The sequence below is a fragment of the Coenobita brevimanus genome, chromosome 29, assembly GCF_032717465.1.
Source record: "Coenobita brevimanus isolate Jiangsu-jjx chromosome 29, ASM3271746v2, whole genome shotgun sequence".
Taxonomy (NCBI): Eukaryota; Metazoa; Arthropoda; class Malacostraca; order Decapoda; family Coenobitidae; genus Coenobita; species Coenobita brevimanus.
The window spans coordinates 21,694,241-21,707,642 of NC_136982.1; the positions used below are offsets into that span (position 1 = coordinate 21,694,241).

A 13,402-nucleotide genomic window follows, 5' to 3' on the forward strand; every position below is an offset into this window, starting at 1 on the left:
TCGAGCAACAGCTCCCTGACAGACAGATTTATACATACATAATATATAGTACAGGCAACCTTAATATCCTAATTTACAATAATAGCACTTCAGTTTCAATAATGATACATTAAATTCAATTTATTTGAGATCAACCGTAGAAATGAATGGCAAAGACTTACAAATTCTTTAAAGTACTTAAGTAAAGTCTAACCATCTTCTTCAACATAGATATATTATTAGTTAGAAACAAGATCTTAATATTTACTGGTAATGCTTTCCATGTAAGAGGACCATTGCTTATAATACTATTCTTAAAAAGAGTTGTGTGGAAGCTTGGAGACTGTAGATTTACATTATTTCCTCTTGTGCTATATTGGCTGTCAATAAATTTAAAGATTTGAGTATCAGGATTCCTAATCGTTCTGAATATTAACAACAAAAATTACTTATGAATATACTGAAATTTTAACAAGTTATGAGTTACAAATGAATCTCCAGTAGAAAATTTTTCCAATGAAAAATATACATTTCAAAATTCTCTTTTGGGCCACTAATAATTTGCCAAGAGATGAAGGCCCGGTACATGCCCATATAAATATGCAGTAATTGATAAACGGATAACATAAAACTGTAATATATACTCATCATGGCCTCAGCTGTAAGATGATTACGTACTTTGTACAATATACCAGATACCCTAGATAACTTCAAACAAACTTCATTTATATGATTATTCCAATTTAAGTATTCATCGACATACACACCAAGTAACTTTGTACATTCAACACGCTCTTTTTTCTCACCCTCTAGCATCAGTGGAGGCAAATAATGTTTAACAGATCTATTTTGAAAAAATATATATAATTGGTCTGAGTAATATTAAGCTTTAGTTTATTTGATTTAATCCAGTGATTTAATTATCATAATTCAGAACATATTGTGCAATATAAAGAGTGTATATTTTTATTACGTGTCAAGTGGGGTTGGTGGAGGATTAGTGCCCCTCCCTGTAAAACAATTAACTCTAAGCCCTTGGCCACCCTGTTTGGGCTACATGGCGTCTGGCAATGAATGAATGAATGAAAATATTTTTATTAGCTAGAAGAAGAGTTGTATCATCTGCATATAATGCAAATTTGGACTCAGAACTTGCATTAATTATATCATTAATACAGATAAGAAACAAAAAATTGGTCCTAAAACTGATCTTTGTGGAACACCTGTATAAATAACCTTCTCAAAAGAGTATTTAGAATTACAGTAAACAGCTTCTGTTCTATTGCTAAGGTAACTTTTGAATAGATGTAATGGCATACCTCTGATACCAGCATTTTCTAATTCATTAAGAAGTATGATATGATTTAATGAATCAAAAGCCTTAGATAAATCATTAAATAATCCAACAACATAAATTTTTTCGTCTAACAGTTTGTAAATGTCACGGGGGGATGTGAATTTAAGAATTAATAATGCTTAATGATACAGTACTTGTTAATAGAGACAAGGAATTGACTTGTGAAAATCAAGCAGTAAGTTTACTTTATCTGGCTTACTTCGCCGATTCTCTAAAGATGAGAATTTATAAACTTTCTCAACAGTACACAACAGAGACTAATTACGAGTGCTGTTTGTAGTCTGTTAGCCTCTCGAGAAATGACTCCACCCCTGACAAACAATAGCTAATGCTAATAATAATATACAGGTTCTTGCTAATGCAAACTCCAGGCTGGCACAACGGATTTAAGTTTGATACAAAAGAACTGGCCTAAGTACCAGTTAAGGATAATATAAAGAGTTTGTGCAAACTAGGAGCAGCAACTAAAATAAGATTAATGTGGGGAAATAAAACACGAGTTTAAGTACATTAAGCTCAGAGAAAAGAACTGTAAATTTATTGACTACACTGAAATAAATTTACGTTACATGAGTCTCAAAAATGAATTCAAAATAACAAGAAGAATACACTCATTCGCTCATTCAAAAGCTAAACACACTTAAGCCTAGAAAAACGAAGAGAAATACTGGTCAGTGGAGGGGAGCTGAGCGAAAAGACTGTGCGCCTGTGCAGGACATCAGATGCTGCAATTTGCTAAGCCCGCTTTACCAGTTTACCGTCTAGGTGGATATTCAGGAACTCGCTGTACAACGGCAGCACTTCCTTACTCTGGGCATAAACGGTCCTATTCTTGCGACGACTCAAAGCTGACTAACTTCAAACTATGAAAGAGGTAGGAGCTGGCTGTGTTCGCAGGAAGTAGGCGTGGCCTAAGTCAACGGTCAACGAGAGAGGGTGAACGATATACGCTCACAATAAGTTACTCAATGAAGGCACTAATGTCGTGGGTAAGAATGGTCACTTGTGAAACAGGGACAAATGTTCTGAAAACCATCCCAATCGAGTGAATACGAGGACGGTTGAACTGAGTGATGCCCAGTGGAAATTCCACTAAAATTCGTGGTTTTCTCACTAAAGTACAATGTCACAAATTTATAAATACGCTCGCGCAAATTCGTGACATTACGCCCCATCAAAATCAAATTTTCTTCAGAAAATTTTTCGATATACAGTCGGGGAAGGTTCCACATTACCTATCTCTCGAAGCACTGGTGTGAGACAGGTGAATGTGAAGCGGCAGCCAGACCTCATGTGTCTGGTAACTGTGAGTGTGAAGGAGGGGGAGGTGGGGGATTGGAGACAGAGGAGGGTTTGGTGATAGGTTGGGAATCACGTATAAGTTTGCAATGTATGACTTGGACGGTCTGTTTGAGTTAATTTGAAAGGACAGCTGACAATATGATGCTAGCATGTTATCTCAAAAATTACGTAGATGTCTTTAGAGTTATTGTTGTAAAGAAAGTTGTGAAAGTTCGCTGGGTTCTGACTGAGATTTAAATGCTTTCATTCCCTCTCGACTTTAACATGAGATGTTTTCCCAGGAGATATTCGAAAGGATATAACATATTTATACTTTGTGTTGACTCAAAAACAAAGCCTCTTTCTTTCTGTGTGTGTGTGTGTGTGTGTGTATATATATATATATATATATATATATATATATATATATATATATATATATATATATATATATATATATAGATATAGATATATATATATATATATATATATATATATATATATATATATATATATATATATATATATATATATATATATATATATACACACAGTATATTCTTATCAATTTGTTTTTAAATTATTAATTATCTGTCATCCCACTATACACATCCCTCTGCAAACATTTCCAGTGTTATTCTGGTAATTATTAATCTCAAATTTGGAGTCTATGGTAGAGTGTAATAATAATAATAATAATAATAATAATAATAATAATAAAACCTATATGAGCACTTAACAAACTTTTCAGAATGACATGGGAAATCCTAGTTAAGATCAGTCACTGTAACATCATTCCTATCAAACATTTCAAAACGAAGGCAAAGAAGCATATCTTTGACAGCAAACATGTATTATATAATATGTAGTAAGGTAAACTGACTCAAAGAACAGTGTGATTCCATATAAACAACATACCACTTTTTCACTTTGAGAATACGTCAGACGCTTTGTCATTGGCTATTGATGCTGTGGCGTGAGCAACTCTCCAAACCCTCCACCCCCTGCCACTCTCACTCCCATTCACAGTTACCAGACATGTGGGGTCTGGCTGCTTCTTCGAGACTATTCGTTGCCACCAATGCTCCGAACAGTGGGTAATGCAGAACTTTCGTGTTCCTGAACTCGAATCTTCTGAATTCTCTACACTCTGGCTTCGGCTTTCCTGTCATTCTCTGACTAAATATATCTGTGCTGTTTACTTATCCCCTAATTCTACTGACAATCAAAAATTCTTCGACTATCTTACTTCTACGATGGAACACATTCTATCCATTTCTCCTTTCTCTGAAATCTCCATTCTTGGAGATTTCAATGTTCACCACCACCTTTGGCTCTCCTCTCCTTTCACGGATCCACCTGGTGAACAAGCTTACATCTTTTCTATCCTTAATGACCTAGAGCAGCTTGTAAAGCACCCTACCCGTATCCCTGACCGCCTTGGAGAGAGCCCCAACATACTAGACCTCTTCCTCACAACTAATCCTTCTGCTTACTCTGTTAATCTTTTCTCTCCGTTGGGCTCCTCCGATCACAACCTTATTACCTTAACCTGTCCTATCACTCCGGTACGGCCTGTGGACCCTCCAGGGAAACATCGTTTGTGGCATTTTGGAGCCGCGGACTGGGAGGCCCTCAGGCAGTACTTCTTTGATTTTCCCTGGAATGATTATTGCTTCCATGGCCGGGAGCCATCTGAGTGTGCCTTGAGCATTACGGAGGTTATTCTCTCGGGCATGGAAGCATACATTCCTTTCTCATATCCTTTGACTAACGCAAGAAAGCCTTGGTTTAATCACGCTTGTTCTAATACTGTTCGCAACAAGAAGAGGGCCTACAAAAGGTACCGGAGCCAACCCACCCCTGAATCACATCATCTTTACGTTTCTGCCCGGAATCGTGCTAAGTCTGTTCTTCGCTCTACTGAAAATAATTTCATCCATACTAAATGCTCTCAACTCTCCAACTCGAATTCTTCCTGCTCCTTCTGGCACCTTGCCAAAAGTCTTTCTAACAACTTTACCTCATCATCCTTCCCTCCTCTTTTCTACTCTGATGGTTCTGTAGCTATTTCTTCTACTGATAAAGCAGATCTCTTCGCACAGACTTTCTCCTCCAATTCCACCTTAGACGATTCCGGTGCTGTTCCTCCATCTCTTCCTCCCTCTGACTTCCTCATGGCTGACATTAAAATTTCTTCAGTTGATGTATTTTCTGCCATCACTGACCTCAGTACTAACAAGGCATATGGGCCTGATGGGGTCCCTCCTGTTGTTCTCAAGAACTGTGCTTCTGTGCTTACACCCAACATAGGCAAACTCTTTCGCCTTTGTGTGTCAACTTGTACCTTTCCTTCTTGCTGGAAGTTTGCTCTCATTCAGCCAGTCCCAAAGAAGGGTGACCACTCCCAACCCTCCAACTATCGTCCAATTGCTTTAACGTCCTGTATTTCAAAAGTTTTCGAGTCAATTCTCAATAGAAAAATTTTAAGGCATCTTTCCTATCACAAGCTTCTTTCCGATCGTCAGTACGGGTTCCGTCAGGGACGCTCCTCTGGCGATCTTCTCACCTACCTTTCAGACTCCTGGTCGTCCTCCTTTCGGGACTTTGGCGAAAGCTTTGCCATTGCACTTGACATCTCAAAGGCTTTCGATCGAGTCTGGCATAAATCTTTAATTTCCAAACTGCCCTCCTACGGTTTCTATCCTTCTATCTGTGCCTTCATCGCTAGCTTCCTTTCTGGTCGTTCTATAGGCACTGTTGTAGACGGCCATCATTCTTCTCCTATATCTATCAACAGTGGTGTTCCTCAGGGCTCTGTCCTATCACCTACTCTCTTCCTTTTATTCATCAATGATCTTCTAAGCTGTACATCTAACCCTATCCACTTATACGCTGATGACGCCACCCTTCACCTTTCCATCCGGTTCCCGCAACGCCCATCTCAACAGTTACTTCAACAAACAAGGGATGAGGTTATGGCACACCTAATGGCTGACTTGGCTCGTATCTCTGACTGGGGTAAAAATAATATGGTTGTTTTTAATGCATCTAAGACTCAGTTCTTACACCTATCAACCCGACAAAATCTTCCACAGGTATACCCACTAATGTTTAATAATATTCAACTTAATCCTGCATCATCCTTGAACATGCTTGGGGTTTCATTTACTCGGGACTTATCTTGGAAAGATCATATTACATCTCTTGTAAAATCTGCTTCCAAGAGATTGGGTGTGCTAAGCAGTCTCCGCTCTTTCTTTACCCCTGCACAATTGTTGACTCTATACAGGGGTTTTATCCGCCCCTGTGTGGAGTACAACTCTCATGTGTGGGGAGGCTCCCCACATACAGCTCTTCTCAATAGGGTGGAGTCAAAGGCTTTTCGTCTCATTAACTCTCCTCCTCTTACTGACTCCCTTCAACCTCTGTCTCTTTGCCGGACTGTTGCATCTTTATCTCTTTTCTATCGCTACTTTAATGGTCACTGCTCCTCTGAACTGTCTGCTTGCATTCCTCCACCTCTACGACGGGCGCGTAGCACCCGTCTGGCAGCACACTCTTATCCCTTTTCTGTCCAACTCTCTAATGCAAGAGTTAACCGTTACTCCCAGTCTTTCATTTATGCAAAAGGTCAGCTCTGGAACTGTCTCCTTCTGTCTGTATTTCCTGCTGCCTATGATCTCCAGTCTTTCAAACGCAGTATGTCCAGGCATCTCAAAATTATCGGTTCTTGAATAATTTGGCTCTCTATTGTATTTTGTTTTTCTCTTGGAGGGAACTGTAACTGCGGGCTCATGGCCTTTGGTTCCTTCTTCCTTGCATAAAAATAAATATATATATATATATATATATATATATATATCCTAACTCAGTCACACAAGATTCACTCCGTGGTGTGTGTACTATCCTGCTACAGGAGAAAATCACAGTTGCCAATGATCGAAAAAACCTTGTATTTACGTTAATAGAAGCAAGTTTGAGGAAAAAAAACCATGACGACGGTGAAAAATCCTGTACTCAGGTCAAACTGAGCAAAAAGTTCACTACATTTACATTAACAACTAAATGTCATGTAGCGTGATGTATGTTATGCACGGTGTAGGTGTGACAGGTGTGGTGCAACTGTGCCTACGTGTAAAATTACATAATACAAATCAATAGTAAATAGAGATGACGAGGCAGAAGAGAAGAGGCGGCAGCATGCGGCAGAGACGATCAGCTGATCTCCACGACAAAATTGCTACACCCATCAGCTGCACCTGTGAAAGCAATCAAGGTGAAGCATCAAAAGTGTCAGTGCGACAAACAATCTTTATCAAATTACAATTTCTCTGCCTAGCAGTCAGTATATATGCTACAAAGAGAACGCCCTAGCCAAAAATTTCAAGTGACAGCCAAGCTTTGTACATTCGAGGTCGCCATTATTTCCGTATTGGATACATTATTAACCAGGAAACGTGGTCCCAGGACAGAATCTCAAAAGACCCTTATAGTTTGTTGGTTATACCCTAAACCTACATTATTATTAACCAGGAAACGTGGTCCCAGGACAGAATCTTAAAAGAAACTGATAGTTTACTGGTTAAACCCTAAACCCACATTATTATTAACCAGCAAACGTGGTCCCAGGACAGAATCTCAAAGGACCCTTATAGTTTACTGGTTATACCCTACTCTACACTTACAATTAACATTGGCAAGCTGAGAATTCCTATGCAATCTCGGGCAGGTCACATTTTAAAACCCACCGTGGGTGTGAACACTTCATATGGATAATGTGCATTCTCTGGGAATCCTCAGAGAGGCCCACAGCTCGAGACACCACAAGGTAATTCAAACACAGCCTCGGATTATCTCTGCGGGGTTCTCGAACTTCCCCCATAACCTACGGTACATTTGTATACTGTATACAGGCCATGGACATAATGTGTCATGAGGGGCCAACAGGCAAGACATCAGGTCTGCATCCACATTACCACTGCCCCTCTCTCAACTGACTCTGAGATTATGGGTGTGGATTCAAACGGCACAGGAAGGACATGTCCCTGACTGGTGGTATGTTGACACACATTGCAGGAACACACAAAGCTATCTATTTCTTGTCCCATTCCTGTTCAGAAAAAGTCAGCACGGATACGGCCCTGGGTTTTCCTTTTGCCCATGTGATCTCCTGAGGCTGAACAATGACCGCATTCTAACACTGTTTGGCAGTACTTAGCAGGAACGACGAACTGCAGTTGAACCTTGCCCTGGGGTGTTCGTGACTCACGGTACAGCCGTCCTTGTTTATGAAGGAACTTGGCTTGACCTCCCCGTGAATACTTTATCACTCTACTCTTTTGTTTCTTCAGCACGGCAGCAGGTGCCGGATCAGACTGTTGTTCTTGAACAACATCTTGACTACAAATCAGATCTTGCCACGATGCAATGGTCACAGGGGTGACACAATTTGGAGCCTCACCCATGGCTCGTGTTACTGCAGCCGAAGTCTGAGTAGGGTCATCTACGGTGCAACTATACTTGCCACCTGGAATATTGCCTCTAATAAGGTCAAACAAAGGTTCTGGCATGACAACTGCAAGTGTCTTACCATTGTAAAACGGAGATGCCACCTAGATACGTGCCTCAGGGAACAATCTCACTGATCCATCAATAAGCTGAGCTTGGCTCTGTCGACCTGTGTACTCCTCAGGCCGAACTAGACTCTGCCTGACAGAGCAACCTGAGGAACCGTTGTCTCTCAGAACCTTCAAAGGAATGCTTCCCACAAACCCTGGCTGAACAAGGAAGGCACTGTTGCCTGTGGGAGGGCCTGTGGAGGAAGCAGCCAGCCACTGATGAGGCTGCTGAATAAATGATGTGGCAAACATGGTGCCCTGAGAACTAGATACCTGAGGGGTCATACTCACTGTCTGGGGAGATGGAGCGTTGACCACCTGTGGTGGAGTGTTCACTGTCAATGGGGGACTAGTGAACTGTGGGGAAGTACCCGTACTGATAGGGGCGACACCACCGTACTGTTGTTGGGGAATGAAGGCTGCGTTCGCCTCCTGCCTCTGATACACTAAAGTCGATTGTCCTGGCTGAGGGTTACGTGGTTTGTCCTTGCCCTGCTGCTACCTGAAATACCGGTACTGCTGCTGGTTATGATTTTGCTTGTTGTATCGCTTCCACCCAGGTTTCTGGGTATTTTGCCTCTGGTCCTTCTTCTGTGGTTTGTTTGGACCTTGGCCATTATTCTGAAAATGGCCTTGTTGCTGGGGTTCAGTCTGAGACAGTTTCCCAAATCTGTCAGCTTTCCTGTTCCAGGTGTGTTGCTTACGAGTGTGATACCCGTATGCAGTGAAGAATGCATCAGACTTCTCCGCCATTTGGCTGGCATCCCTTACCTGGCAGATCTTAAGCTGAGCCATAACCTCAGCAGGCCACGACTTTTCTAGCTGTGTGCACAGCATAAGGTCAATTATCCCCTCTCATGTGGGAGGAGTTTCATCTTTCTTCATCCACTCGTCTAAGTAAGCAGTAAGTTGATCATGAAACTGAACAGCAGTCTCCTTTTCTTGTAGACACGCCCTCATAAGCTGACTCCCAGCGTCATCAGCTGTGAGACCGTATGCTTTGATGAGTGTGACCTTCATCATCTCATACGTGAGATTGTCTCCATGAATTGTGGAGAATATCAAGGGCAGGGCCCTCAAACAAGCTAAGAAACTGGAGCCACTTAGCTGCCTCATCCAGCTGGAACAGCTGAGCCATGTCTTCAAAACGAGCTATGAATGGCTCGATTCGCTCGCCTTCCTTGTATGGAGAAAGCTTGATGTGTGGGGTAGCCAGAACATGTGTAGGGAGAGTGCTCGTGGAGCTTGGGTTAGCTGCACCAGATGTGTCTGAAGCCAAGGAGTTTTGCTTGAGCTTCAGCATCTCAAGTTCATGTTTCTCACATGCCTCGCGCTCGGCATGTTCGTGTTCTCGTTGTTCTTGCTCGTATTCACATTCTCTCTCTCGTTGTTCTCGCCCATATTCACATTCTCTTTTGCGTTGTTCGTATTGTTTTTGCTCAAGTTTGCGTTGTTCTTGCTCATGTTCACGTTCTCTCTCGCGTTCCTCACGCTGAATTCGACGCTCTTCACGAGCATCATTCTCACATTGCTGCTCGTAACTAAACCTTGAGAGCAAATACTCTTTGATTTGTTCGGGGTCACTAAGTCCCATATCTTTAGCTTCCTGTACATATATATTAGTAATGATGCTAACTCAATTAACGCTGAGTGGGCTAAAAACTGAGTACTGACTGCTCTTTTGCAGAGAAATGCCAATAATCAAGAGTAAAGAATATAGGCACAGGTTGGTGGTGACCAGTTTTACCTAGTTAAACTGGTAGAGAAAGAAAATTTAAAAAGAAGCAACTGATTGGGAAATCTATTATGTAAAATGAATAGAAATGAATCAATAACCACCAGTAAGATAGTGCCTATAGACTTTAATGATAAATACTTAGGTGTGAGTGAGTGAGTATTATCTCGTTAATAACTTTAGAGCTAGGAGTTAACATCCTGGCGAGGTCGCCAGATGTCACAGGGGGATGTGAATTTAATAATTAATAATGCTTAATGTTACTTGTTAATAGGGACAAGGAATTGACTTGTGAAAATCAAGCTTCCTTTGCCGATTCTCTAAAGATGAGAATTTATAAACTTTCTCAACAGTACACAGCAGAGACTAATTACTCACAAGTGTTGTTTGTAGTATGGTTAGCCTTTCGAGAAAGTGAATCCACCCCTGACAATCAATAACTAATGCTAATAATAATAAACAGGTTCTTGCTGATGCAAACTCCTCATTGGCACAACGGATTTAAATTTGATACAAAAGAACTGGCCTAAGTACCAGTTAAGGATAATGTAAAGAGTCTGTACAAACTAGGACCAGCAAGTAAACTAAGTTTAATGTGGAAAAATAAAACACGAGTTTAATTACATTAAGCTCAAAGAAAAGAACTGTAAATTTATTGACTACACTGAAATAAATTTACGTTACATGAGTCTCAAAAATTAATTCAAAATAACAAGGAGAATACACTCACTTGCTCATTCAAAAGCTAAACACACTTAAGCCTAGAAAAACGAAGAGAAATACTGGTCAGTGGAGGGGAGCTGTGCGAAAAGACTGGACACCTGTGCAGGACATCAGACGCTGCAATTCGCTAAGCCCGCTTCACCAATTCACTGTCTAGGTGGATATTCAGGAACTCGCTGTACAATGGCAGCACTGCCTTACGCTGGGCACAAACGGTCCTATTCTCGCAACGACTCAGAGCTGACTAACTTCAACCTATGAAAGAGGTAGGGGTTGGCTGTGTTCACAGGAAGTAGGCGTGGCCTAAGTCAATGGTCAACGAGACAGGGTGAACGATATACGCTCACAATAAATCACTCAGTGAAGACACTAATGTCGTGCGTAAGAATGGTCACTTGTGAAACAGTGACACATGTTCTGAAAACCATCCCGATCGAGTGAATACGAGGACGGTTGAACTGAGTGATGCCCAGTGGGAATTCCACTAAAATTCATGGTTTTCTCACTAAAGTACAATGTCACGAATTTATAAATACGCTCGCGCGAATTCGTGACAATAAACACTTCCAATAAATTGAAGTACTGTTGACTCAGTGGAATGATTAGCTCGAAAACCATGTTGACAATTAGACAGTAGATGATTGTTTTCTAAATAATTTACTAAACGATATGTAATAATCTTTCCTAATATTTTACTAAATGCTAGCAGAATGGAGATCAGTCAATACTTATTTATATCTGTTCTGTCTCCAGACTTGTGTAGGGGAATTACCTTAGCTCTATTCAGTTTTTCTGAGACGAATCCTGTTTTATGGGATAGATTAAATATATGCAACAAGGGAAACGATAATAAAGAGGAAGTATATTTTAAAACTGTAGGTGATATATCGTCAACTCCGGAAGCAGCAGATTTTAGAGAATTCAAATGTTTTTCTATTTCTGTGCGCGAAGTTGGATACAAAAAAAGAAAAGAAAGGAGGATTAGAAGTGTGTGTGTGTGTGTGTGTGTGTGTGTGTGTGTGTGTGTGTGTGTGTGTGTGTGTGTTCTTACCTAATTGTTCTTACCTAACCGTATCTTTACAGGAATGAGTCAAGCTCGTACTGTCCCGTGTCTTAAACCATATTTATCGTACATATCCTTAAATTTGTGAATTGATTTGGCACACACTATTTCATTCGGTAGTGCATTCCACTGATCAATTGCTCTATTTGAGAAACTGAATTTTCTTACGTCTTTATCATCTCTCTTTTTATGCATTTTTTTGCAGTGTCCTCTTGCTGATGCTTCCCCATACGTTAAGTAATCATTTATGTCTATTTTCTCCTTCCCTAATATGCATTTTTATAGCATAATCATTGTTACAATACTGTATGAATTTACTGTCACCATTTTATTGGAACAATTTATTAGTTGTTGTTACCAGCTTAATGGAGCTATATACTTATGTTGTATGTCAGAGGAAGTATTATAATTTTGATAAGGGGTCCCTGCCTCAGGACTTCCCTCCCGCCAAAATGCGGTAACCCACCTGTAAACATAGAACCTCTTAATAAACATGTCCACTGCAGGCCTCCTGTTGTTTTGCCAAGTTCCCCCAGAAATACAGCTTTTTACATGGTGGCAGCTGTGTAAATACGAAGCCTACAGCCTCTAGAAGACAGAGACAACTGCTGGTGAGGTGACATTAAGCCTATATATAGTAAATCCAGTGAAAGCAGAACCGCCTCAGCAACTATGGCAGAAGGACCTAACCCACCAAGTAAGCTGTGTCTAAGTAATGACAGTGACAGGGAGTGGAAGACATTTAAGCAGAAGTTTGAGCTATACCTCCTTGTGACAGAGAAGAATAAAAAGCCAGAAGATGTTAAGGTAGCACTACTATTGACATGTGGGGGTGACGAGTTGCTTGTAGTATATAACTGCCTTGACTTGGCCAGCACTTCTGAGCCTACACTGAAGATTGTACTCCAAAAGTTAGATGGATACTTTGCTCCTAGATATAAATTTAGGAGGTGCATGCAGAGACCTGAGGAACAACTGGACTCCTACATTACGAGACTGCGGATCATGGTGAAGGACTGTGATTATGAGAACCAAGCGGAGAAGGAGCTTAGGGACCAGGTAGTCTTCGGTTGCAGTGACGACACTCTCAGGCAGAAGTTTTTTGATGCAGAGGACCTGACATTAAAGAAGACATTGGACATATGTGTTACACACCAGGCTACAAGGAAACAGATGAACATATTTAAGGAGAATAATGCAGAAATCATCCAGAAGATCAGCGACAGACGCCCTGAGACACGCAGCACACTTCCGATGAGGGAAAATACCGGCAGGCAAGAGAGCAAGCCTGCAAACCTGAAAGAGTGCAAGTATTGTGGTAGGAAACATGTGTGGCGTAAGGATATGTGCCCAGCTCATGACAAAACCTGTGCGAGATCGGTAAGGTAGGACACTTTTGCAGTAATGTGTACTAATAGTGAATCAAAAGGTAAAGCGAGGGTACATGCCATAGATGAATGCTTAGATGAATCAGAGTGTGAAGGAACTACAGATTACCTAATAACTGTATCTGATGAAAATATTGGACAGAAAGCCAAGAAATTGGTAAAAACTGACATCAAGGTTGCAAATTCCATTGCAAGGTTTCAGGTAGATTATGGGGCCAGCGTGAATGTACTACCTCGCAAATATGTGTCTAATGT

At 40.8% G+C, this 13,402-nt stretch overlaps 1 protein-coding gene across 1 annotated transcript; it reads left to right on the forward strand.

The window, feature by feature from the left end:
- Positions 1-12,431: 12,431 nt before the first annotated feature.
- On the forward strand, positions 12,432-13,148 carry LOC145394983 (uncharacterized). Its single transcript, XM_080268732.1, has one exon. The coding sequence runs from the start codon at positions 12,432-12,434 to the stop codon at positions 13,146-13,148; it is 717 nt and encodes a 238-aa protein (XP_080124858.1).
- Positions 13,149-13,402: the final 254 nt, after the last annotated feature.